This window comes from Rhinolophus sinicus, chromosome 5 (genome assembly GCF_057876585.1).
Source record: "Rhinolophus sinicus isolate RSI-liver-muscle chromosome 5, RSI-T2T, whole genome shotgun sequence".
In the NCBI taxonomy this organism is placed as follows: Eukaryota; Metazoa; Chordata; class Mammalia; order Chiroptera; family Rhinolophidae; genus Rhinolophus; species Rhinolophus sinicus.
The window spans coordinates 81,578,994-81,603,007 of record NC_142505.1 but is presented as its reverse complement, the minus strand read 5'-3'; the positions used below and the strand labels follow the sequence as shown (position 1 = coordinate 81,603,007).

At 34.6% G+C, this 24,014-nt stretch overlaps 1 protein-coding gene across 1 annotated transcript in view; it reads right to left on the bottom strand.

The window, feature by feature from the left end:
* Positions 1-1,226: 1,226 nt before the first annotated feature.
* UBE2D2 (ubiquitin conjugating enzyme E2 D2) overlaps positions 1,227-24,014 on the bottom strand; it is a 54,223-nt gene continuing 31,435 nt past the window's right edge. The window contains exons 2-7 of the mRNA XM_019740349.3: positions 16,462-16,525; positions 9,495-9,526; positions 9,338-9,415; positions 9,145-9,250; positions 4,408-4,501; positions 1,227-2,899 (exon numbers count right to left, since the gene is read on the bottom strand). Coding sequence (XP_019595908.1) covers positions 2,854-2,899; positions 4,408-4,501; positions 9,145-9,250; positions 9,338-9,415; positions 9,495-9,526; positions 16,462-16,525 — 420 coding nt within the window. The 3' untranslated portion in view covers positions 1,227-2,853. The remainder of the gene's footprint in view (positions 2,900-4,407; positions 4,502-9,144; positions 9,251-9,337; positions 9,416-9,494; positions 9,527-16,461; positions 16,526-24,014) is intronic.

Sequence of the window (24,014 nt, the reverse complement as noted above, 5' to 3'; positions counted from 1 at the left end):
CTGAAGAATGTTCTCCTATTAAAAAACCTAGCCACTGGGTGTCAAGGGGTACCGTACAGCAGACTGAGACAAAACCCAGTTTCATCTTAATTGCAGACAAGGGACAGTTTATAGGCATTCCAACTGTAATTTAGAAATCATTTCTCCTGTCAATCTACCTACGGCTCAAAATAACTTGTTGAGGCAAAGATAACTCAAAAAGTGGAATAATGGACCGGTTGGAAGTGGAAAAAGAATGCCTCTATTGCTAGATCAGGGCATATCCTTCTCTCTATAGATCTCCCGGCCACTCCTTATCCCAACAGCCCTCCTTCCAAGTCTTTGTACTACCCAAAGTGTAGAAACAAGCAGGACAATGGTACCTTTGACCATTGGCTAATAACAGCATGCAAGTATCTGAAATGATGTAGTTTCACCAAAAGAAACTGCTCCAACTATAACTTGACCAAGCACTCCATGTTATTAAGAAGCAAAGCAAAACAAAGGGAACCCATGCACTTGACATTCCCTTGTAACCACTGCCTCACCAAGATAATCAGGATTACTGCAAACAAGCTTTCACATGTGATGCCAAGACACTCCTGTAATAAGCAATGTGAGCCCAGGTGAGAACCACCCTGACACACTTTTTTTTTGTGATTGGGGAAGGTGGCCTCCCTCACCAAGCCTTCATTCTGGCCAAGGCATGTGTATACAGACTGAACCAAATTAATATGCTCCATACTCAAATGAGCAAGACCAAACTGCACTCAAGGGCCTAATGTTGTTTGTGACCATGTAAACCCTTTCATTCAGCACCTGCACACCAGGATGATGGCTTTTATTTAGCACTTAAAAATACTCAAGAGCACTTTTGTGAAAATATTTACATTATGACCTAATAAATGGGAATGAGCTGGCTGCTCTCTTAAGATGACAAAGAACGGGCTTTCAGGGTCTGTGCAACTGACCCATAGCCAACACTATAGTTAATAGCAAGTCAAAAATTGGTGAATTCCCACCTGCCCATGATACTGAGAATACAGGGTAATTTTAGGTTAGAGTTCAATTCTAACTCCTTTCCCCACAACTATTAACAATCAAACCTTCTTTGCAAAGTCAAGAATGCCAGAAATGCTAATAAGTAGCCAGCAGCTCAAATGCAGCACTTTAAGAGGTTTCAGGTTGTATCGCACTTTAGTTCCCGCTGGAGTAGTGACACTGAGAGATAAGACAAGTTGAACAAGTTTAAAACCAAAAGCAGTGGACATTTATTCCTCAGTTTTTGTGCAAGAGTGTAAAGATGCATTTGAAAGAATCTGATGGCTAGTGAGCATCAGCCATGGCCTTCAGGCTGGCCTGGTTTACAATTAGATTAAGAGAAGGAGGGGGGAAAAAAGGTAACTTGCCTAGTTCACACGGAGGATGTTTCTGGCAAACACAGTTGTTTACAAGTTTCAAACTACATTTTACTAGAGTCAAGGGAAGACTTCAAAAAGCCACATTGCAGTACAATTGAAAATTGGATGAACATCCTGTAATGTTAGTGCAAAGTAATTATGTAGACTCCCCAATACAAGATTGTGCTCATGTTTCTCAGGTTTGGTCAATGTTGCTTTTACAATCACAGAAGCTTAACTTACCAAATAGCAATGCCTTTATTTTATGTCCTATGTACCAAGAGAATGTCACAAGGTTTTGGTGAAATGCAGCTTAGTTTCATTAATAAAGCAAATTTCTTACTTAGTTTAACAGTCATTTTCTTGGAATACTGTACATGTAAGTTTCATGGAAAAGCTTTTAAGCTTATGCCCCTATCTTAGTTAGTCAATAAAATAACTTTCAAGGTACCTTTTTACTATGTAAACTGGAATTGTTTCGTGATTTCGAAATGCACCCAGTATAAATGAAAACATTTCAGGGGTGGGGGAAAATCCACCACTAATCTCAGCTAGGTAAAGTTCTTAAAATCAAAAAGCCTATTCACACAAAATTATATGTAATGACTGTAGTAATCAGTTTATTACACAGATTAATCATTCTTGAACGTACAAGCTCCAGAGGAGCAATTGGGTCTTTAAATATACACAAGTATTTCCATCAAATGAATTTTCACCCTTACATCCAGATAGACCTAAGCAGTTAAAAACATAAGAAAAATAAGAGCTATTAGCTATGTATTAACTGAGAAACCACATACAAACCAAAGAATATGGAAGAGAGAAAGGGGCTAAAAGGACAAGGGTTAAAGGGTGGGGAGATGTTAAGAGTTGGGAACAAAGACCATTACACTTTATGTACTAATAGCTCCAATCCATTTAAATGTTGACCAGTTTAAACTTAGACCTTAAAATACAGGATGTGGGTAGAATTTAATCTGGTTGGTCAAACTTTCACCTAAGACATAGGTCCTTCGGAATAAAATGAATACAGAAACGGCTCGCGTTCTTTGCCTTGCTTTTCCTATCTGTTTTGAATTTAAAAGGATTCCACTTAAAAACAATCTCCTACAGGTCAGTGGAGCTTTTCTTCCCCATCCAAGCACACACCATACCCACCACCCCTCATCTTGCCGTTATCCAAATTTAAGTCAAAAAGGAAAGCTTTTAGTCTCACACCTAGGTTACGCCTGGAGAACTGGCTTGTCACACACACACTTCTCTGCTAGGAGGCAATGTTGGTACAGAAGTACAGTATTTCTAGTTTGTTGTTCCAAGTATGTACAACACGCAGCACTGCTGTATCAGGTAAACATGTGCACAGGGGAAGATGAGGCGTGAGCTCATAGAAAGCAGTCAAATGGAAATCAAAAGGACTTTCTCTTTCAGAGTTCCCCTATCTTTATTTGTAGAGGTTATCCAATAATTTCTTTAATTACATCGCATACTTCTGAGTCCATTCCCGAGCTATTCTGTTGTACCTGTGCACACAAAGAGAAGCTTAGCTTAACATAGGTGAGGAGTCAGAAGGCAACAGATTTCATTCATTATCCCAGCTAGTAACTTGAGGGGAAAAATGTACAGTACATTCAAGTGAAGAGATCTTTTTATTCCAAATTTCTAACAATCATTTATTCAATGACAATGGTAACAAGCTGTTAAAATGTGAAAGTGTCCTGTAAATGCTACTAACAGAGGATCCTGATTAAATTTTAGCATCTGCTGGCATATCCCTATTCTATACTTGATTGACCTATTTCTACTATTTCTAAGAAAGATCTTCAACCTTTGTTCATTTATTTGGAGTTCTTCAAACTATATACTTCTATAGTATATGGTTCTTGAAATCATATACTAATAGTGATTAAACTGATACAATATTTTTCTCTGCCTCAATAAAAGAACTAGTTCTGTCAGAACTTATTTTAACAATTTGGTTGCTAAAATGAATGAGTTTATTGCTCCACAAGAACATTCTGGTAGTAAAATTAGCAGGGCAAAAGGCTCTACAATTCTTTGATTAAAAAAGGGATGCAGGAAATTTCTGCTGAACATTACACCACCAGAATGGCTTAGGAAATGCCTTTTGGTAGGCATTCATGCCCACGATTGTAGATATTGGACAAAACAGTTCTCAAAAAAAAAAAAAAAAAAAAAAAAAAAAAAAAAAAAAAAAAAGAAAAAAAAAAAAGAAATTCACAAATAGAAAAAAGCATGATCTAATTTTATTCTGAATGCAGCCAGAAATATATGACTACAGATACTATTCAGACCTACACACACACAAAACTAAAGAACCAATGCTGTAATAATCCCCCATTCCTGGTGTAGCTCCATTTAAAAATATTTTATCTATATGCCTCTCTCATCCAATAGAATTCAAATAATTTTTCAATCCTTTATATGTTAACTTTAGAAAATTATCCACTCTTTCCCATCTACTTCCTCCTATCTTGCTAAATAATATACAGAATAAAAAAAGATTAGTGCACTTTTAGTTGCTATCTCTTTTGATATCCTGACCATTCTTAATAATTCATAGTATAATTCTAAAATATGTAAATTCTACTTAAGTTTTGTTTTTGAAGGAAATGTGGGGCTTTTGTGTCTTGTAGCATTTATTCACTTTCTTTTTTAGATTATGCCAAATGGTAGGAAAACAATTTTCTATTCCCATTAATTTTCAAATAGCAGCTAAAATTTGGGCTCTTGATGCAAAATGCTTTATGTGGCAAAAGCCAAGAAGACATAAAGCTGTCAAAAAATACACTGTAGAAAAGTTTTTCTAGATAGGTGTCATGTGAAACAATTAGAGATAATATCAGTATCATCTACTTATAATGATACTCGATGCAAATACTCCTCTTTCCAGTCCCCACGGGATATATGTAAGTATCTGACCCACACCCAGACCTTAGTTAAGAAATATGTGAGACAAACATCTCCACACCCCACTACAGATACTTTTCTGTCTGGAGGCTGTACTTACTTTTCTCTATCTGTTTTGTAGATCCGAGCAATCTCAGGCACTAAAGGATCATCTGGATTGGGATCACACAACAGAGAACAGATGGACAAGAGAACTAGAATGAAAAAAACGAATAAATTAGTAGAGAGTAAAGCAAAGGATTCAAACAAACATAAGATGCCAATACATAAGAATATTCTAAGAATCTATTTATGTTGTAGTGCCTAGAATCTTTGTAAGCTCTACCTAACTTTATAGTAACAGTAATCAACAAAGATTCTAAGATTTCTCTATGCTTAAACCCCTCAGGAAGTTTGCCCAGGCTGGTGAAGTGATTTGCCCAATGTCACTGGTTAGTGAATAATTAGAGTGGAATTAGAATCCAGGTCTTCCAAATCCCAGACCACTAACACATCTCCCAGGTCATAAAGTTCAATTTTTAGAAGCCCATGTTCAGGGATAAATGGCTTTCAACATTCCAAAGACAACCACACTACTGAATGTTCTTAGTCAGAAATGACAACCATGAAATCCAACAATCACTGCTTTCTCAATGGGCAGGTACTACATTCAGGGGCAATGGAATTGTTTTATTTTCAGTTGAAAACAATTTAGTCTAAGAACATAAAGGCTAGTAAGTTGCCTCCAAATGGGGCTGCTCACACTTATTACAGTGGCTACAACATACTTCTGAGGTCTCAAATTCTTTTCAGTGATGATTTAGAATCTCATCTAAGCCATTTCCTTAGTGACAACCTGGAATATAGCAGACAAATCTCAACAGTACAATTTCCTCTATTAAATTTGTTGTTAATTTATGCATTCCTTATTGAATGTAAAGCAGCAGCCAAGGTCACCAAATACAATAAATCCAGTGGCCTCTGACACACTGAAATAAATTCCAATCCTTCTATTCTGACGCTAACAGAACTCGGCTCTAATGTTCTGTGTAGCAAGAGACAATGATTCTGATCCCACTTTACTCCCAAAACATCAAATTTAGCAGGAAAAGGATTTCTTCATTTTCCTATCAAATCTATTCTATAGAGATTAAGGGCTTTTGAGAGGTGAAGAAAAGTTTACACGCCCTTTATCATTCGGTTTGTTAACAAAGAAGCTATTTCCTTGCCTTAAGAGTATATGGAAAATAAAAAACATCAGGAAAGATGTTTTCTGACTCTTCATTCCTGTTGCCCACAATTCTGGCAGATGGCATTCCCAAAACATCTTCTCTTCCCATTGTCAGGTGTATCACCTGATGCCCTCTTCGAGCACAGAACATTCTAACAGCAATTAGGAAAGATTTCATGTATTTCCTGGAAATGACAACAGGGAGTTATAGATTTTTTGAATGTTCATGAAATTACTAACTATAGAAAGAAGAAACTTGTCCAGCCTATCAAACTGGCAAGAGTACAACTGATTCTTCACCTAAAATTAGACAGACTATCAAATTAGTATTAGTTACAAATTTCCTTTATTTACAATTCCAATTATTCCATTAAGGCTACTTTTAAAAGATAAATTTTAAAGAAATAACTTGTGTTACTTTCTTTCCAGGAAAGGAAGCCAGGGTGGTGGTTATCTGGACCTGGTGAAAGGATTCTTAATACACTACTTAGTTCCTTTAATTTGAAGAAAATTGATTTTGGCTTAGAACGTACTGTACACCTTCTTTTGCTGTAAAGAGAGTAACTCCTATTTCTATAACCTGCATAGACTCTTCACTGAAGTGACTAAATTTTCATTTATGTATACATTCTTCATCAGTATATATTCATTTTCATTAGTGTCATAACCCACAATCACTTCCAATTCTAAAAACATATAATCAAGGGACTTTATGGCACACTTATCTGCTTCTTTAGGTTTTCTTTATATTTAGGTCAGTTAACATATATACTCAAAGTAGAGGGAATTTTGAGTCAAAATTATTGCCATTGAAAACAGACTATGTTAAAGGAATAATTAATATCACACATAGGATTCAGGCCTTTCACAGAACTGCTTGCCCATACATTCAATTTACTAAAGGGAATCATTAAAACATTAAACCTAGGTATACTGATATAATCAAATTCAACAAAATGGCACTGCAATTATTATAAAAGATAGCTACCCAGATAGAGAAAACATAAGTCAAATTAACGAGCAACGCTTATGATTTAGAATAACTGAAAAATCAACACTAGGCACAGGAGAGGAAGAAATAAAAAGCGGTCTGTGGTAATTTCAGCTATCTAGATCTCCCCACTCCCCAACTCTCTCTCTCTCTCTTTCCCACCTCTCTTAGTCCAATTACTAGATTTATTTCCCTACTGCTACTTGGTGAAGGAAGAGCAAATAGGCCAGGAAATCACAAGAACAGCTATATGAACACTTTCATAAGTAGCCCATGAGTGGCAAGGGACCTACAAAATGAAAAGGGGCCACTTATCTGGAAAACTATTTCAATCACAAATTTTAATGTGGTCCTCTACTTTTTGTTTTTATTTTTGCCTAGGACCCCAGAAATTTAAATTTAATGCCCCAGTTTGTTTCCTTTAAAAAGTTAATTTATCAGAATATATGTCTTATCATAGTTATAACAGTTATAACATGACAAATATGTAATATTTTTTCCAATAGTGCCGTTACCCAAGTTATTTGAGTGCCTAAAAGGAACCAGTTAATTGTGCATTTTTAATTTTTTAATATTCATGACCACAATGAAATAATTATCATCATCCCTATTCTATAGATGAAAAAAAGGAGAAACAGAAGCTAATTCATCTTAAGCCTCATTCAGTAAGAGGTGAAGGTGATACCTGAATACAGGCAGTTGGAACTGGAATCTATGTTCTTTAACATGAAACTATCTTGCCTCGTGTCTAAATGTATGCATTAAGGAAATTATAAAAGATAGAAAAATGTCTTCATACACCAAATTTCACCATCCAAATTGTCTTTCTAGATGTTTAACATGCTTTCCTATATAACTCAAGTTATAGTGTATACAAATTTCTTTTCTACTTTTTTCACAGCATTTTCCCATTTTTCACAGTATTTGTAAGGATCAATACTTTCAAATGCATATGCTAGAACTAACTTATTTCTTCCTCTACAGTTGAGCCTGTAAGTAATTTTTAATTTTCAGAAATAAATAACACTGTCACAAATGTACTTGCTCCAAAGCTTTTTTTTTAGCATGGTTGTTTTATTTTATTTATTTATTTATTTATTTTTAAAGATTTTATTGGGTAAGGGGAACAGGACTTTATTGGGGAACAGTGTGTACTTCCAGGACTTTTTTCCAAGTCAAGTTGTTGTCCTTTCAATCTTAGTTGTGGAGGGTACTGGTCAGCTTCAAGTTGTTGTCCTTTCAGTCTTAGTTGTGGAGGGCGCAGCTCAGCTCCAGGTCCAGTTGCCGTTTTCTAGTTTCAGGGGGCACAGCCCACCATCCCTTGTAGGACTCGAGGAGTTGAACCGGCAGCCTTCGGAGTTAGGAGCATGGAGCTCTAAGCTCCTGAGCCACCGGGCCGGCCCTCTTTTCTTTTTTTATAGCAAGCAGATTTATTAAAAGAAGGAGAACACACTCCCAAAATGTGGTAGTGGACAGGCCCAGAAGGAGAGCAACTGCCTGGGGTTGTTTTCTTAATATAAGTGAATGAAACTAGAATTACTGGGTCAAAGGGTATTAATTATTAAGTCTCATCTCTTAATACATACTGGTTTATACAAATCTGTGCTCCTGTAGTATTATAAATACTCATTTCAATGTACTTACCAGCATTTAGTCCTTTTTAAAAGATATTTGTTAATTAAAAAGGTAAAAAATGGCAACATACTTTAATTTTTATTTCTTAATTTTGTTCCTTTCTGTCCACTCATCTGTTGGGATCTAGGTGTTTTTGTTTTTTTTTTCTCTTACTGATTTATATGTTCTCCCTCCCTCCCTCCCTCCCTCCCTCCCTCCCTCCCTCCCTCCCTCCCTCCCTCCCTTTCTCTTTCTTTCTTTCTTTTTAAGGAGGGCGCAGCTGACAGTGGCCCATGTGGGGATCCAACCTGCGACCTTGGTGTTATTAGCACCACGCTCTAAACAACTGAGCTAACCAGCCACTCCTGGTCTTCGTATTTTAAACATATTTGCCCATTATCTATTTGCATCCTACCCCTTGTATTTGTATTTTGACAACTTTAATTCACTTGTGATTTCATTTAAGTATGATATTGAAGGGTTGTATAATTTCAAATCAATACATAAGATGTTTATTAACTATCCACTCAGTTCACTGATATAAAAAAATGCCCAACGTACTCATGCAATTAGGTCTTAAGACTACTAGACCTTTCATCACAAAATTAGTGACTAATTTTCTCTACACATTTACACACACACACACACGACTTCATACCAAAATTTGTTAATATGCTTAAATAAAAATTTATATTAAACTGATCATCTTAGGGGGTGAAATTTATTCCTGATAGGAAGCTAAAAGACAAGTGCTGGTGAAACCTTAAAGAGTGCGACTATGAATCCACCTATACTTTGTTCAAGACTTTCCAACCTAATGCTTGAATAGCAAAATAGACAGAGTAGTCACATCACCAAGGGATACCTATGCTTGAAAACTCCAACTCTCTCCAGTGGTCTCAAGATCTAATTAGAATACGAGGGACTGCTACCTCCTCTGAAAAGGAATATGAGTAATTTTTTCAAAAATAACCTTAAAAACATAGTTGCTTTATCTTGATATCAAATACCCATTCCATTACCTTTTGAAATAGTTAGTGCTGGAGACCACTGTGACCGTAGAATATCAAGACAAATGCTGCCATTACTGTTAATATTTGGATGATAAATTCTTGTTGTAAATGCAACCTACAGAAAAAAGAAAAAGAACTTTGTAAACTGGTTTATTAGTATCATAGAAAACACATTAAAAAACAGTTGCCATATCCCAATTACCTTAGGTGGTTTGAAGGGGTAATCTGTTGGGAAATGAATTGTCAAGAAAAATACTCCACCCTGATAAGGACTGTCATTCTGTTGAGAACAAGAAAAGTGGGATTAAAATGAATGAATTACATAAACTATTTATTCTGAAATTAATCTGAATACTTACTGGCCCCATTATTGTAGCTTGCCAATGGAACACTGAAAAAGAACAAAAAAAAAATCACCATGAAACAATATCCACACTGTACCCACATCCTAACAACAGATCATTCCCATCTAATCCCAGTTCATTTATAAGCCATATGATGAGTCCTGGGCAGGATGAGGAATCTAAATCAAGTTTGAGTCTGAAGGGAGAAAAATGATTAGCACCGTCTAGCACACTGATAGGGTGATTAATGAAAGTATTTGGGCTAAAACCTGAAAATTCATGTTAGAGACACAAAATTCTTGACAAGGCCCAAAGTTCTACTTTTAAACAGGCATTTCCTCACCTCAAAGGGCAAAAAAGAACCAAAAGATTCAACTCTTTGACATATCATTTCCCCAACACAATTATATATAACATATTCCTTTTATACTACTGGTATAGAGCAGACATGTGAGGTCAAATAGATAATACTCCTATTAGGAAAGAATGGTTTTTACAATGAGAAAATATTTCTAAGAGCTCTAATTTCTAATTTCTAGGTCTTTAGAATTACTGGTCCCTCAATAAATAAAGAAAACATTAGCTGAAAGCCCCAAGATTGATTACAAGCTCTAAGGATAATACAAATAAGTTGTAAAGTTGTTTAATAATTACATCTTCTCTTCAAACTACAAAAAATGATGTTTGTTCCATTTCAAAGGTGGTGTCACTAAGTACACTAGAGAGACCAAAAGCCAGTCACTTGTAAGCAAGCTATTTAGCACTTAACATTCATACCAGGATCTGGGCAAACTAAGGGAAGTTGTCACTGAGATTACATGTGAACAACCCAAACCAGCTAACTCTTGTCACAAGGAGGAAATGTGAAGACTAAGAAGCCATATGAAAATCCACTGGGATGTCAATCCAAATCCTTCTGACCTCCTGCGTATGAAACTGTCCTTATGGTTCGTTTGTTCCTCATGGAGGCCCGAACACACAAACAGCAGCTATTTATTAGTAATCAAAAATGAAGGTGAGGTATTGCTGAGGCTCCCCTTCTTAGATTACCCATTACTGGCACTAAGAAAAATTCCTCATAATTTCTGCCAATCAACTTTTTTGTGGATTACGTAGCTAAGGAGAAAGTTACTTTGAGCTGGTATCTTCACCAAAGGTCCTATAAAAGACTCCTAATTTCCTGTTAAAAGAAACAAGGAAGTCTCACTCTGTTTTTCATCACTGTGTTAAAAAAGATGATTCCGGGAAATAAAACATACTGATAACTGGAGTAAACAACCCCAATAACAAGGCTGAAAACCCTATTAGACAAAAGGAGGACCAAGCCACAGGTCAAGGGACCTGTTTTAAAATGGGTCTTTTTCTCCCACTTAATCCTCTTATGTTCTTTAATTTTGTGGCAATAAATGGGAGGATATAACTATCTATACCTGCACTCTTGCTCAAGACTGCAAGAGTCAAAAAGCATAAGGAATAAGAAGAAAGCACTTAGATAATATAAATATTGACATGTTAAAAAAAATTAAGTTAAATTTTCCATTAACTATTTAAGTCCTATTTTTTTCTTCTGGGTGTTTTCAAGATCAATCCTTTTCTTGTTAAAAAAATACTACCAGATTTAAGAAGTTACTAGGAAAATTTTAATCAGGACAAATTCTTGGCTAAAAGTAAAATACTTCTTTTTTTGTGATTTCTCATTGTTCCTCTACAAAAAAAAACCAAAGCGTATTTTATGCTCTATAATGAAAACCCCCTAAAAATTGGACAACACAGAACCCACAAGGGGTATGGAGCAAAAATCCTTGCAAGCTGGCAACTAGAACATTTACGATTACAGAAAGAATATCCCTCTATTACAGGGGTGTCCAAACTTTTCCAACATTTTCCACCAAGGGCCATATACAGTAAAATACACAAAAAGCCGGGCCACTCACTCAAGGTGAAGTACGTATTGCCTCACCTGGTTTATTTAAGTAAACTAAATATATTTTTGGAACTTGCTGCGGGCCAATTAAAAATGGATTGCGGGCAGCAGTTTGGACACCCCTGCTCTATTACAATCTCTTTCATACAAGGTACTCTCAGAAAGTTGAAGATATTCTAGAATAAGATTTTTATATTATTGAGAACTTTTACAAGTAACATCAACAGGCTATTTCGTGTAATTCATATCTGTTTAGTTAGTAAATCACATCTGTTTAATAGTTCAACAGGACTAACTGGATATGAACCACTGGAATTCAAAGCTCTAAATAAAAACCCATTAATACTCAAATGCTAACCTTTATTTACTGATTAACTTATTTGTTTTCACTCTTATAAATAAAGGTTCAAGTACTGTCATCAGAAAAATGAATGAGGGGACGGCCCGGTGGCTCAGGTGGTTAGAGCTCCATGCTCCTAACTCCGAAGGCTGCCGGTTCGATTCCCACATGGGCCAGTGGGCTCTCAACCGCAAGGTTGCCAGTTCGACTCCCGCAAGGGATGGTGGGCTGTGCCCCCTGCAACTAGAAAACGGCAGCTAGAAAATGGCAACTGGACCTGGAGCTGAGCTGCGCCCTCCACAACTAAGACTGAAAGGACAACAACTTGACCTGGAAAAAAGGCCTGGAAGTACACACTGTTCCCAATAAAGTCCTGTTCCTCTTCCCCAATAAAAAAAAAAAGAAAAATGAATGAAAACACATATACATAGGGCTAAGTCTCTAAAACAGGAGGGAAAAGGACCAAGAGAAGTGCTAATATAGCAACTGAGATCAATGATATTTGTCTTGTTAAAATGATCTAGAATCTACAATACCAACAAAAGGCAGAGAAAGACAAAGTAAAAACACATTATGATGAATTTAATTATCAAAAGCATTTGAAGACCTATCATTTAAATCTTAATTGAGTATTCTGCCACACTGTTTAAAAATAAGGATACCTATTGTAATCACTAACTTAGGTCTCCCTCTGGAACTCTCCTGGACTCCTGGCTCTCCAAAGTGGAAGTATTAAAAAAGGAGGGGATAGGGTGGCCGGTTAGCTCAGTTGGTTAGAGCATGATGCTCTTAACAACAAGATTGCCGGTTCAATCCCCACATGGGCCACTGTGAGCTGTGCCCTCCACAACTAGATTGAAACAACTACTTGACTTGGAGCTGATGGGTCCTGGAAAAACACTCTTAAATAAATAAAAGTTAAAAAAAAAAAAAAAAAAAAGGAGGGAAGAAGGTAATGAGAGAATATCTAACCTGCCTCAAATTACAATTGATTTTATAAATACTTCAAGAATCACTACAGTTCCAAGTAGAAAGAATTCCAGAAATAGTTACTGGGTGAAATATTTGGCCATAAGCATAAAGTATTGCTATACTTTATATAAAAACCTTTCAATCTTAGGAGCTGTTCAAAATAAAATTCATGGTATTGAATTTTAAAGTTTGATAGTCTAAAAACAAAGAAATTTCCACTACCACCTTGGTCTGATGCTGTCAAACTAAAAGCTACACCCTCTTTTATGCAAGTTTAAATGTGAAATTCACAGCTCAATGATTACTCTTTACCCTGTTTCCCCGAAAAGAAGACCTAGCCGGACAATCAACTTTAATGCGTCTTTTGGAGCACAAATTAATGTAAGACCCTGTATTATATTATATGATACCCGGTGTTGTATTTGTGTTATATTATATTACATTACATTACATTATATCCGGTCTTATAGTAAAATAAGAGTGGGTCTTTTATATTAATTTTTGCTCCAAAAGACGCATTAGAGCTGACTGTCCGGCTAGGTCTTATTTTCAGGGAAACACGGTAATTCTGTATTTATATAAATGAATGATTTTAATTCTTTTATTTATGCTTATGAGTTAAAAGTGTAACTCTAAAAATCAATTAACGATAGCCGTATGCAAAATAATACCCTGGAATACGATAATCGGTTTTGTTGAACTTACAACGAACTTGTAATGATGAAGAGTTCTTGGCCTTCTATGATGTGTAAATATTGTAAATTTGTTACCAGTACACAAAATTTCTTGTGCCTTTTATCTGGTTCTTGTGTTTTGTAATTATTTTTTACATAAAACTTCTTGTACCATAATACATTAAAAAAAATAAGTGCTAAAATTCCTTTATAATACAAAAAACAAGTACCTAAATGTAAACAAATAAAAAATTGAATTAAAAAATTAAAACGATTTTTTCCTGAAAGTTTGGGCCAAAAACGTGGGTGTGCATTATACACGGCAAAACACCGTAGGTACTGTTGACAGTTTAATAGTATATGACTTAAGACACTCAAAGTTGAATAGGAAGACTTGGAGTTCAGGAAGAGATGACTTTTTAAACAGCTTTACTGAGAAACAAACCACATACCATACAATTCATCCACTGAAAGTGTACAATTCAATGGTGGTAACACATTCAAAGTTGTGCAACCATCACAATGAATTTTAGAACATTTTCATCATCCCCAAAAGAAACTCCATATCCATTAGTCACTCCTCATTCCCCCCAAATCTCTAGTCCTATGCAACCATTATCTATATTCTGTCTCTATGGATTTGCCTAGTCTGGATATTTCATATAAATGCAATCATATATGTGGCCTTTTGTACGTGGCGTCTCTCACTCAGCATAATGTTTTTAAGGCTCATTCATGTTGTAGTCTGTATCAGTACTCCATTCCTTTTTATTGCCAAGTAATATTCCACTGTATGGCTATACTACATTTTATTTATCCTTTCATCAGTTGGGCATCTGGGTTGTTTCCACTTTTTGGCTATTATAAATAATGCTTCTAAGAACATGCATGTACAAGTTTTTGTGTGGATATATGTTTTCATTTCTCTTGGATATACACCTAGGAGCGAACTCACTGGACCATATATGGTAACTCTATGTTTAACTTTTTGAGGACCTACCAGGCTGTTGGGTCCTTTTATATTCCTACCAGCAATGTATGAAGGTTCCAATTCATTCCACACGTTCATCAACACTTGTTATTGACACTTTGATTCTAGCTATCCTAGTGGATGTAAAGTAGTATCTCATTATGGTTTTGATTTGCATTTCCCTGATGACTAATGACCTTGAGCACCTTTCATGTGCTTATTGGCCATTTGTATATCTTCTTTGGAGAAATGTCTATTCAAATCCTTTGCTCGTTTTCATTTATTTTTAATTTTTTTATTGGAGAATATTGGGGAACAGTGTGTTTCTCCAGGGCCCATCAGCTCAAAGTCGTTGTCCTTCAATCTAGTTGTGGAGGGTACAGCTCACTGGCCCATGTGGAAATCGAACCGGCAACCCTATTGCTCAGGGCTCGTGCTCTAACCAACTGAGCTATCTGGCCGCCCTCGCTCATTTTTAAATTGGGTTACTTATCTTTATATTGTTGAATTACAATTTTTATAAATATGTTTTGGATAAATATTCCTTATCAAATATATGAACTGCAAACTTTTTCTCATTCTCTTTGGATGTCTTAAAGGTATCATTTGCAGCACCTAGATTTAAATTTTTAATTTTAATTTATCTATTTTTTTTTCTTTTATTGATTATGTTTTGGGGGAGTTTTATTTAAATCTCCAGGGTAACAACTTTTCTAGCTGAGAAAGAAATGTGATAGTATTAATTATGACAGAAGCAAAGCAAAGGCAAATTACTTTAGCACAGTAAAGAGAACTTCAAAAATGAAATCTTTTTTTTCCCCTCTCCCCACCCCCAAAAATGAAATCTTATCCCCAGACTTCAAACACTTTTAATTAAAGATCAGTTATTCTCAATGTTGAGCAATTTGCCTGAAATAAAACCACTTTTTCAATTGAAAGACCATACTGATGCAGTTACACTATATGATACCGTGGAATGACAAAACTAAAATTAGAAAACTTAAGAATGAGTTCACTTTGGGAACGTCCATGAGCCTTTTATTAGATTCTTCTCTACAATAGTTTACAATTTCTATTCCACTGACCCAAAAGAATTATTGTGAAACTTATGAGAAAATGTGTTTTTAAGTACTTGACCTGTTTTGTTTGGTATCAAATACTATAGTTACTCATACTAGACAGGTCTGAATATAATATAAATGGGATTTTTCATCACATGTACTTAAGTCTTATAGTCTATAACATCCATCTTTTTTTATCTGTAATACAATCCTTATGAAAGGGCCTTGCTTTGATTCTGAAAACATCATTCTTAAGAAAATCAGGAAATAATAATTTTAAACACAAGCTAATGCAACCTCATGTTTACTTTTTGTCTTAATCTATATACTTCCCTTACACAAATGTTTCCAAGTATGCTTATTTTTTCTATTTGCTATGTTACATTTTTATTGGTGTATGAATTAGTTTTGTATTAAAAAGCAATCTTGTTCAAGTATCTTCCTTTTAAAAAAGGCTAGAAGATGGTATAAGGGGGGAAGGCTAAGTTGAGACAAGTGGAACAAAAGGAAAATTATTATTCAACATGTGCAATAAGATTTAATTACTTTAGACAGGATTAAGCAGATAAATTGGACATTAAAAATAAACTGTACCTGGATTCACAACTATGTGCCAGTAGACAGAGAGACAGACAGACGCACAGACACACACACACACAAAATCATCCTTAGTATTATCTTAAAAAACAATACCTAGTTGTAGGTGAAAAAGCTCAAATATTCTACCCCAGGAAAATACCCAGATGTGGTAAAGGATAGGTAGGAAGGGGCCAGAATAATTAAGTAGACAATATCTGGCAAAAAAGATTCAAAATGTAATGAACAACAACAACAAAAAAAATGTAATGAACAATACAGAACATGGTGGAACACACGTAGAAATGCATCTTTCACTGGCAAGTACGGTCAACACTGCCTCTTCTCTATAGTAAAATTATCCTTCACCCAAAATAACCCTGAGATGTATACTCAGCAGTCCCAGAGTTCCCCAGGGGCAGATTGTTATGCTGTTTTACTTCACCATTTCTTTTAAATACTTACTATCATCTCCAACAGGACCTGCTGAACACTGTGCTGGGGGGTCCCGTGCCAGGTCATTCAATTCCTTAAGAAAGGAGAAAGGAAAGAAATGTATTCAACACAAATCTAACTTTTATACATTAATAAAAATTTCACCACCAACATTCTCTGTCCCACCAGTAAAGCTCTTTTAGGAGCACTCCTTCAAAATGAGAGAGGGGTAGGTTAAAGTATTTTAGATTCTTAAATGCAAATGTATGTTTTAAAAAGTAGATCATTTTTGCTTTGTTCAGAGTTTAGTAGGTAAATATAAGGTAAACATGATTATGTACTAAAGAACCACAAAAACTTTTTAAAGTAAAAACGGCACTTATTAGTTTTCAAAAAATATTCAAGGCCAGTTTTTCCACCTCAAAACTATTAGGTTACACTTGGGACAAGCTCTTGAAGTCATAAATTATACAGGACCATCTGACAAGATGTTGATATGTTTTCAGCTGATATCCACTACCAGGGCTCCAAAGGGAGTAGGAAAAAATCTTTTAAAAGGATACATTAAAAAGGCTGACTGAAGTAATAAAATCCATCATAAAGTTTTATAATCAGAGATAGGTCAACCTGTAGCAATGCTCTACAACCAGATGCCAACTTCTTAGCTATTTTAACATAAGAGCCCCCAAACTTGAGATGTGTTACTGGGTGGCAACGCCTGAAAAAATACAAGAGGCAGGAAATCATACTATATTCCCTTTCCTCTTGGCTTGGTACTTGAAATAAAATCAAGCTCTAGGGAAGGATTAGTTTTAGATTTTATTTTAAAACTACAACAGTAAAATGTAGTATATTTTTAAAGTACAATAAAAATTATTTAGAGTCTTATTGAGTTAAAGGTATGATTTTAACATTCTAATTAGATACTTTTTAATTCACAGCACCATAGTTTTTTCTGAAAGTCCTTTCCTCTGAATTAACTTACTCAACCAGTAATTTGGTACATCAATTACAAGCTTGGAGGACAAAGCACAGAAGTACAAAAATAAAGTTTGTCTTTTTAAAGTGTTGGGATTGAGATAAAGATTTAACAGTATTTACTTTCTCAAGTATCTCAGTTTTTGGATTTTGTATCTCTACATCAGAGAATCCTTGCCCATCTCAAGAAAAAATAACCTATATACAGTGCCCATTCCCAAATGTTTGTAATACAGGTCAGTATAACCAGGAATGCCTGCTTGATTTAAAAACAAAAAACAAACAACAAAAAAACTAGCCATTTCTTTTGACTCATACAGCAAGATTGCTCTTAAAATATAATTTGAATTGAACAAGCTACGCTGAAATCCTGCCATGTTCATTAAATGAAATTTTACTTGTGATTTATCCTTAGTATTTTTTTCTTGCTCCTTTCAAATTAAGTCACCATTTTCCATGCTGAATGACATCAAGGTTTAAATCCAAAGCTAAACTTTATTTAAGCTGAATATCCATCAGTCCATTTCATGAGCCAGTATTGCATAATTAATTTAACAAAACCTAACCTAAACTTAGTCTGTGGGACGTTTAACACACTCATTCAACACTTCCTTGGTTCAAGGCACCGATATGGATTAATCTCAAAAGCATAATGCTAAGTGAAAAGAAGTCAGACATAAAAAGACTATGTTCTATGTGATTCCATTGATATGACATTCTAGAAAAGGCAAACTTATAGTGACAGAAAGCAGATCAATAGTTCCAGGGGAGAGAGAGTTGGAGGGGATTGATTCCTAAGGGACATAATGAAAATGTGGGGGTGATGGAAATGTTCTGTATGAGGACTTTGCACAACTGCGTATATATTTATCAAAATTCAAATCGATACTTTAAATTGAATTTTATTGCATGTAATATATATTTCAAAGTGGTTTATTGTTTAAAAAGCATATATCCAGGGGTGGCCGGTTAGCTCAGTTCGTTAGAGCATGGTGCTAATAACACCAAGGTTGCCAGTTCGATCCCCACATGGGCCACTGTGAGCTGAGCCTTCCTTTAAAAAAAAAGAAAAAGGCGCATATATCCATTCATCTTTACATATGCATAAAATATCTCTGAAGAATACACAAGAAACTAGTAAACAGTACTTGCCTTCAGGAAGGAAAGCTTGCGTTGGGGGTGAGCATGGGAACTATATATATTCCTTTTATATCTTTTAAATTTTATAACAAGTATATTTATTTCCTATTTAAAAAATAAATGACCAACTCTGACTATAAATTTGGATTAAAATAAAATAGCTATTTAAAGTTGTAACCTGATAACATTGATTTGTATATTTTAAGAAATTACAATAGGAAGCCTGGAGTTATTATTTGGGAGACATGTGATGTTTGTCTTATCAAATTAAACATCCCTACATGTATTGCACAATGTAAAAATTTTTATTAATAGTTTTGACTAGTTGTACGTTTACTATTTATACTGTAGGCACATGTTACACTGAGATCATACAGTAAGTGAATAAATGTCTTGCCTATACCCCAAAAAGTTGTAGCCATCTGGAGGATAATCAAAATAGTGAAAACAAATACTGAATAAACACAAAAGCTACAAAATTTGATGTCTCTGCATCAAGATGAAAACTGAAATTGAATCTTAAAATTTAATAAAGGCACTGATCTAGACAGATCACTTGGGGAGAAAAAAATATCCCAATATATCAGGCTGTCTTTTTGTTTAACAGTTGGCTTTTATACCTACACATTAGTTTCTTCAACTTTTCATTTTAAAAGAAACTACTCACATTTGTCTTCTATATCATATAGCAAATTATACATTACTAGGATTGAGAGTAGGGCTAGGACAAAACCTAAAACCAAGGAATTTTTCTGTTCATTGAAAAACTTTTCTGTAGAAAGAGGAAGAGAAATAAAGTGCATAAAATTAAATTCAGAAAAGAGGGAGGAGGGAACTTGACAGTTAAGGTAGAGAAGCCTCAATTTCTAAAAAGAGTTTATATTCTAACTTTCCTTGGAATCTGAAAAAAATGTTAAAATAAATCCTTATTTTATTGGGAGAAAATTATGGATTTTTGAGAACAGAATTGTTCTCAATTTAAAAAATTTCTTTGACAATGTATAGCCCCTTGTTTCAAGGTACGTAGCAGAACTAGTATTTGTAAAGATTTAGGGTTATAAACAACTTTGATTCCCTTCATCTTTCCTAAGTGTTTCTCATCTTAGTTCAAAACCTTATACCAATTAATTTGAACTTTCCACGAACTTTTTAAATACATTTCCTACTAGTATCTTTTTTGGCTCAGGAATATGATTTGCAATGAAGATATTCAGGGATAATAACAGTGCCTTCTATTATTTTCTTACGAACATATATTTTCCAAAGGATTAGCCCTTACTTAAAATGAACCACTAGCAAATAAAATAGAACACTAAAACCTCTGAAAGCCTCAGATTATTTCTGTATCATAGCATTGTAGCAAAAAGAATGAAGTATTCCTAATTCTTTGAGGGGAGGGGGTCCTGCAAAGGTTATGCAGATTTTCCTTTTACTGTATCCCTAAGTAATCAAGTTAGGTCACTAGTTGGTAAAAATTAATGCTTCTATTAGCTATTTTTAAGTAACTCTTTTCCTAACCTTTACAATTATGAAACAAAATACAGAAGGCATGGAATAAAGATTTATTTCACCATTCTGGTCTTCACGCTGTGGGATAAAGTGAAAGGAACAAGGTGGGAAAATAAGAGGTTAATTTCATAGAAAAAATAGCTCTAAAGTCAAGTTTTTATAGTTCTGAATATTGCTATACAAATCTTTGTATCTTTGGTGGTGATAACCAGGATATGAGAAGATTTAAGCAGATTATGATTCACAGAATTATAATTTCAAAGTAAGAAGAAATCATCTAGATCAATTACCAATTTAATAAGAAAACAAGATACAAAATACCTAACTCAAGGAAGATATTAGCAATTAGCAGAGTAAGGATGTAGTGTTCCACTATACCATGCTTCTTTAATAGTCTGGATCTAAAATATTAGATATATACAAATTAGAATGTCTGAGAAGGTATATGTTGCCCAGGAAATTAAGCTGAACCTCCTTTAAGATGACTGGTCAACTGTAAAGAATGAACAGCTAGATCAGCTGTAGTTCTCAAAAATAAGGTCCTGGAATCAGTATCACGAGAAAACATTAGAAATGCAAATTCACAGGCTCCAACCAGACCTACTGAATCAGAAACTGTGGAGTGTAGCCTAAACAATGTGTTTTAACAAACGTCCCAGGAAATTCTGGTGCACACTAAATCTTGATTACCTTTGCCAAGTTAAGCACCAGAGACAAAAGGCAATGACAGAAAAACTCACTACTAGCAAGACTGGAAGGGAAGGTGAACGGCAAAATGGTAGCACAAAATTAAGAAATCAAGAAAAGGGGTGAGATTTGGAAAGATAAGGTATGTCCCATGTTTTCCAGACACATGGAAGGGAAGCAGTCTGCCATTACCATAGTACTGCATTCCTTTGCCCCAATCCTATCTTATATCAGGGTTGCAACAGATGTTAATTTTTATTACCTGCTTATGTGTCCTATACAATACTTGAAGCTATTTTTGAAAATAATTGCTAAAGTATCTAAAATTACAAGTTTTTAAAATACAGGAATTATTAATAACTCATAGTTATCATGGATGAATTTGAAAGAGTAGTATTATAGTCTTTGACAATTTCAAGTTATAGAATCTCAAATTATCTGGTACTTCATCTCTTGGCACTCTCCAATATTTTCTATTTCTCTCTTAATAATGCTGCCTTCTATTTTAAACACAGACAAATTAATGGAAACATGGCAATACCAATCTTTCCCTGAACTGAGTATAAGCAGAAGTGGTTACTTCATTCAAGATTAGTCTGTACTCCTTTCAAAAAATGAAAGTCAACTAAAAGTATAGAATATACCCACCACAAAATGTACCACCCAGCTTTACCAAATCTTAATATTGCCATGTTAACTTTGGGTCTTTAAGATGTCCCGTGTGTTATTTTCGGGGAAACGTATATACTTACTCATTGTGCACTTCTCTTTATATATATGATATCTCACTAAAAATAAATTTATTCATAAAAAAATAAAAGTCCCCTGTGTATTCTTCCTGAAGTAATGATTACCCTGAATTTAGTGTTTATCATTCCCTTGTATTCTTTTATACTTTTCTGTGTCCATAAACAATATAGTCTTGTTATCGTGTTTTTGAACTTTTATTTAAAAAGTATTACATGGATGTATTCTTCTGTACTTTGCTTTTCCCTCAAGATATTGAGATATTTTTCCATGAAGATACACAAGTAGATCTAGTTTATTCCTTTTTAGTGCTGTTTATTTTGCTTACTTGATGTCTAAACCACAATGGTTCCTTTCTTTAGTTAATGGACGTTTAATGTACTTTCTATTTTTCACTATTACAAATTTTTAGTAAATATTCTCATTTATTCTTGTACATGTGAGTTTTTCTAGGTAAACACTTCTTCAATTTAAATAGAAAAGTAGAACCCCTCCACACCTCTTTTTAACCATGTAACAATGCCTTTTATTAAGTATGTATTTTTAAAATTATTTTCTCAGTCTATACACACTGGCAAAAAATAAGTATACTATTGAATACACTGGAACTTGCAAACTTGATCATTGCCTAGAGAAGGGAAAACAATCCCTAAAACATGCTTAACCAGAAGGGCAATTCATGTGCCCACCTGTAAGAACATAGAGATGAACGTGACACTGCCCCCAACCTGAACCATTCAGGCCCAGATCAGCAGCACATTTCTCGCCAGCAATGATTAAATGTCCAAGAAGACTTTCATCGTCATCTAATACTACAGAAATATGGGATATATATTTCTTGAGTATCACCAGCAAATGTGTGGGTGCTTGAGGGGAACCCCTTCTTCTCACCAACTCTACTCTATAGTTAATGCTTCATACAACTTATTTGCTATTTGTTAAACTGAAGTGCTTCCATTATTAAAGAGGAATTTTGTTCTAAATGTCCAAGTGGATGGCTATTTTCTAAGTTTATTAAAAATAAATAAAATAAATAAATAATAATAAATAAATAAATAACTCTAGATGTCCTTCACTTGGTTCTACCAAAAAACTGCATGGAGATCTCTATGCTGTAAATATTGAAAACTAACCATCTCATGTGTAAGCATATTAATGAAAAAAAGTTTCCAAAAGGATTATGACGGTTATTCTATAACCTGTTTATGTTCTTGCTGCTATCTGTAGGGGCAATAGGCAGAATTCAGGTTTTCTAAGTCTTAATGTTCTTTGATGTTTTTTCATTATTCTGTTCTTAGGGTAACTTTAAGCAAGTCATTCAACTTCTCCAGATCAGAATTTTCATATTTGTAAAACAAGGAAGTTAACCTAAGTTGGAAGTTTATACAGCATGGTTTGGTTATAGGTTTAAGGGTCAAATACTCGTTAAGTTTGGGAAATGTTATAATCCACATCGTTATAAGAATATTCAAGGTTCTAAGGAAGTCCTGCATAATAAAGGAAAGACTATTGTTTGAACTCAGCACCAGGCTTTGCCTTTTTCCTTGGCCCATTCTTCCTACGCCACCTTCCCCATCCAAAATTTTATTTTCACAAAATGCCTATGGGAAAGTCAGAAATAAATCTGAAGGAAACAAGAAAAACATTTTTTTTTATCCTAAACAAAGAAATGTTACTGCTTTACAATAAAAGCCTTTCAAGCATGACAGAAATCTACATAACACAGCTAAAAGTGTCCTATAGTTCTCATGTCTGTATCTTGTCACCCTCATCTAGACTATAAATTACCTCAGTGCTTTTTTTTTTTTTTTCAATTTTTAAACTTTTATTTTAAGTGTGTTTTTTCAGGACCCATCAGCTCCAAGTCAAGTAGTTGCTTCAATCTAGTTGTGGAGGGCACAGCTCACATGGTCCATGTGGGGATCGAACTGGCAACCTTGTTAAGAGCACCGCTCAGCGCTCTAACCAACTGAGCTAACCCGCCACCCCTCAAATTTTGTTTCTAGTGGTAAAATACATGCAACATAAAATCTACCATCTTATCCATGTTTAAGTGTATAGATTAGTGGTATTAAATACATTCATAATGCTGTGCTAAAAGTATTTTAAGAGAATGTTTATAGTAAGAGAGAAAGCTCATGTATGAGTAGCTTTTCAGATATAGTTAACACAACATAAATTCCCTTTCCAAGGGAGAATACATGTTTCTATTAATTATCAAACAGGGATTTTTTTTTGTTTAAGTTACCTTTGTTGAGTTCCAGGAAATCCTTACAAATGTTATTTATGTGACAGTATTGATAGCTTCTAGTAGTGATCATTAAATATATAGCTGATGTGTCATCTATGGCTTAAAATAGTTTTTCTAGGTAAAAAGGGGAAAAAAATTTTTCTTATGAAACATATCTTCTAAAAGGAAAATGATACGCTAAAGATAATGGCAAAAATTTTCATTTATATAATCCTGTTATACTACAAACTTTAGATAAATATTGAAAGCTTATACTATCCATATAACAACC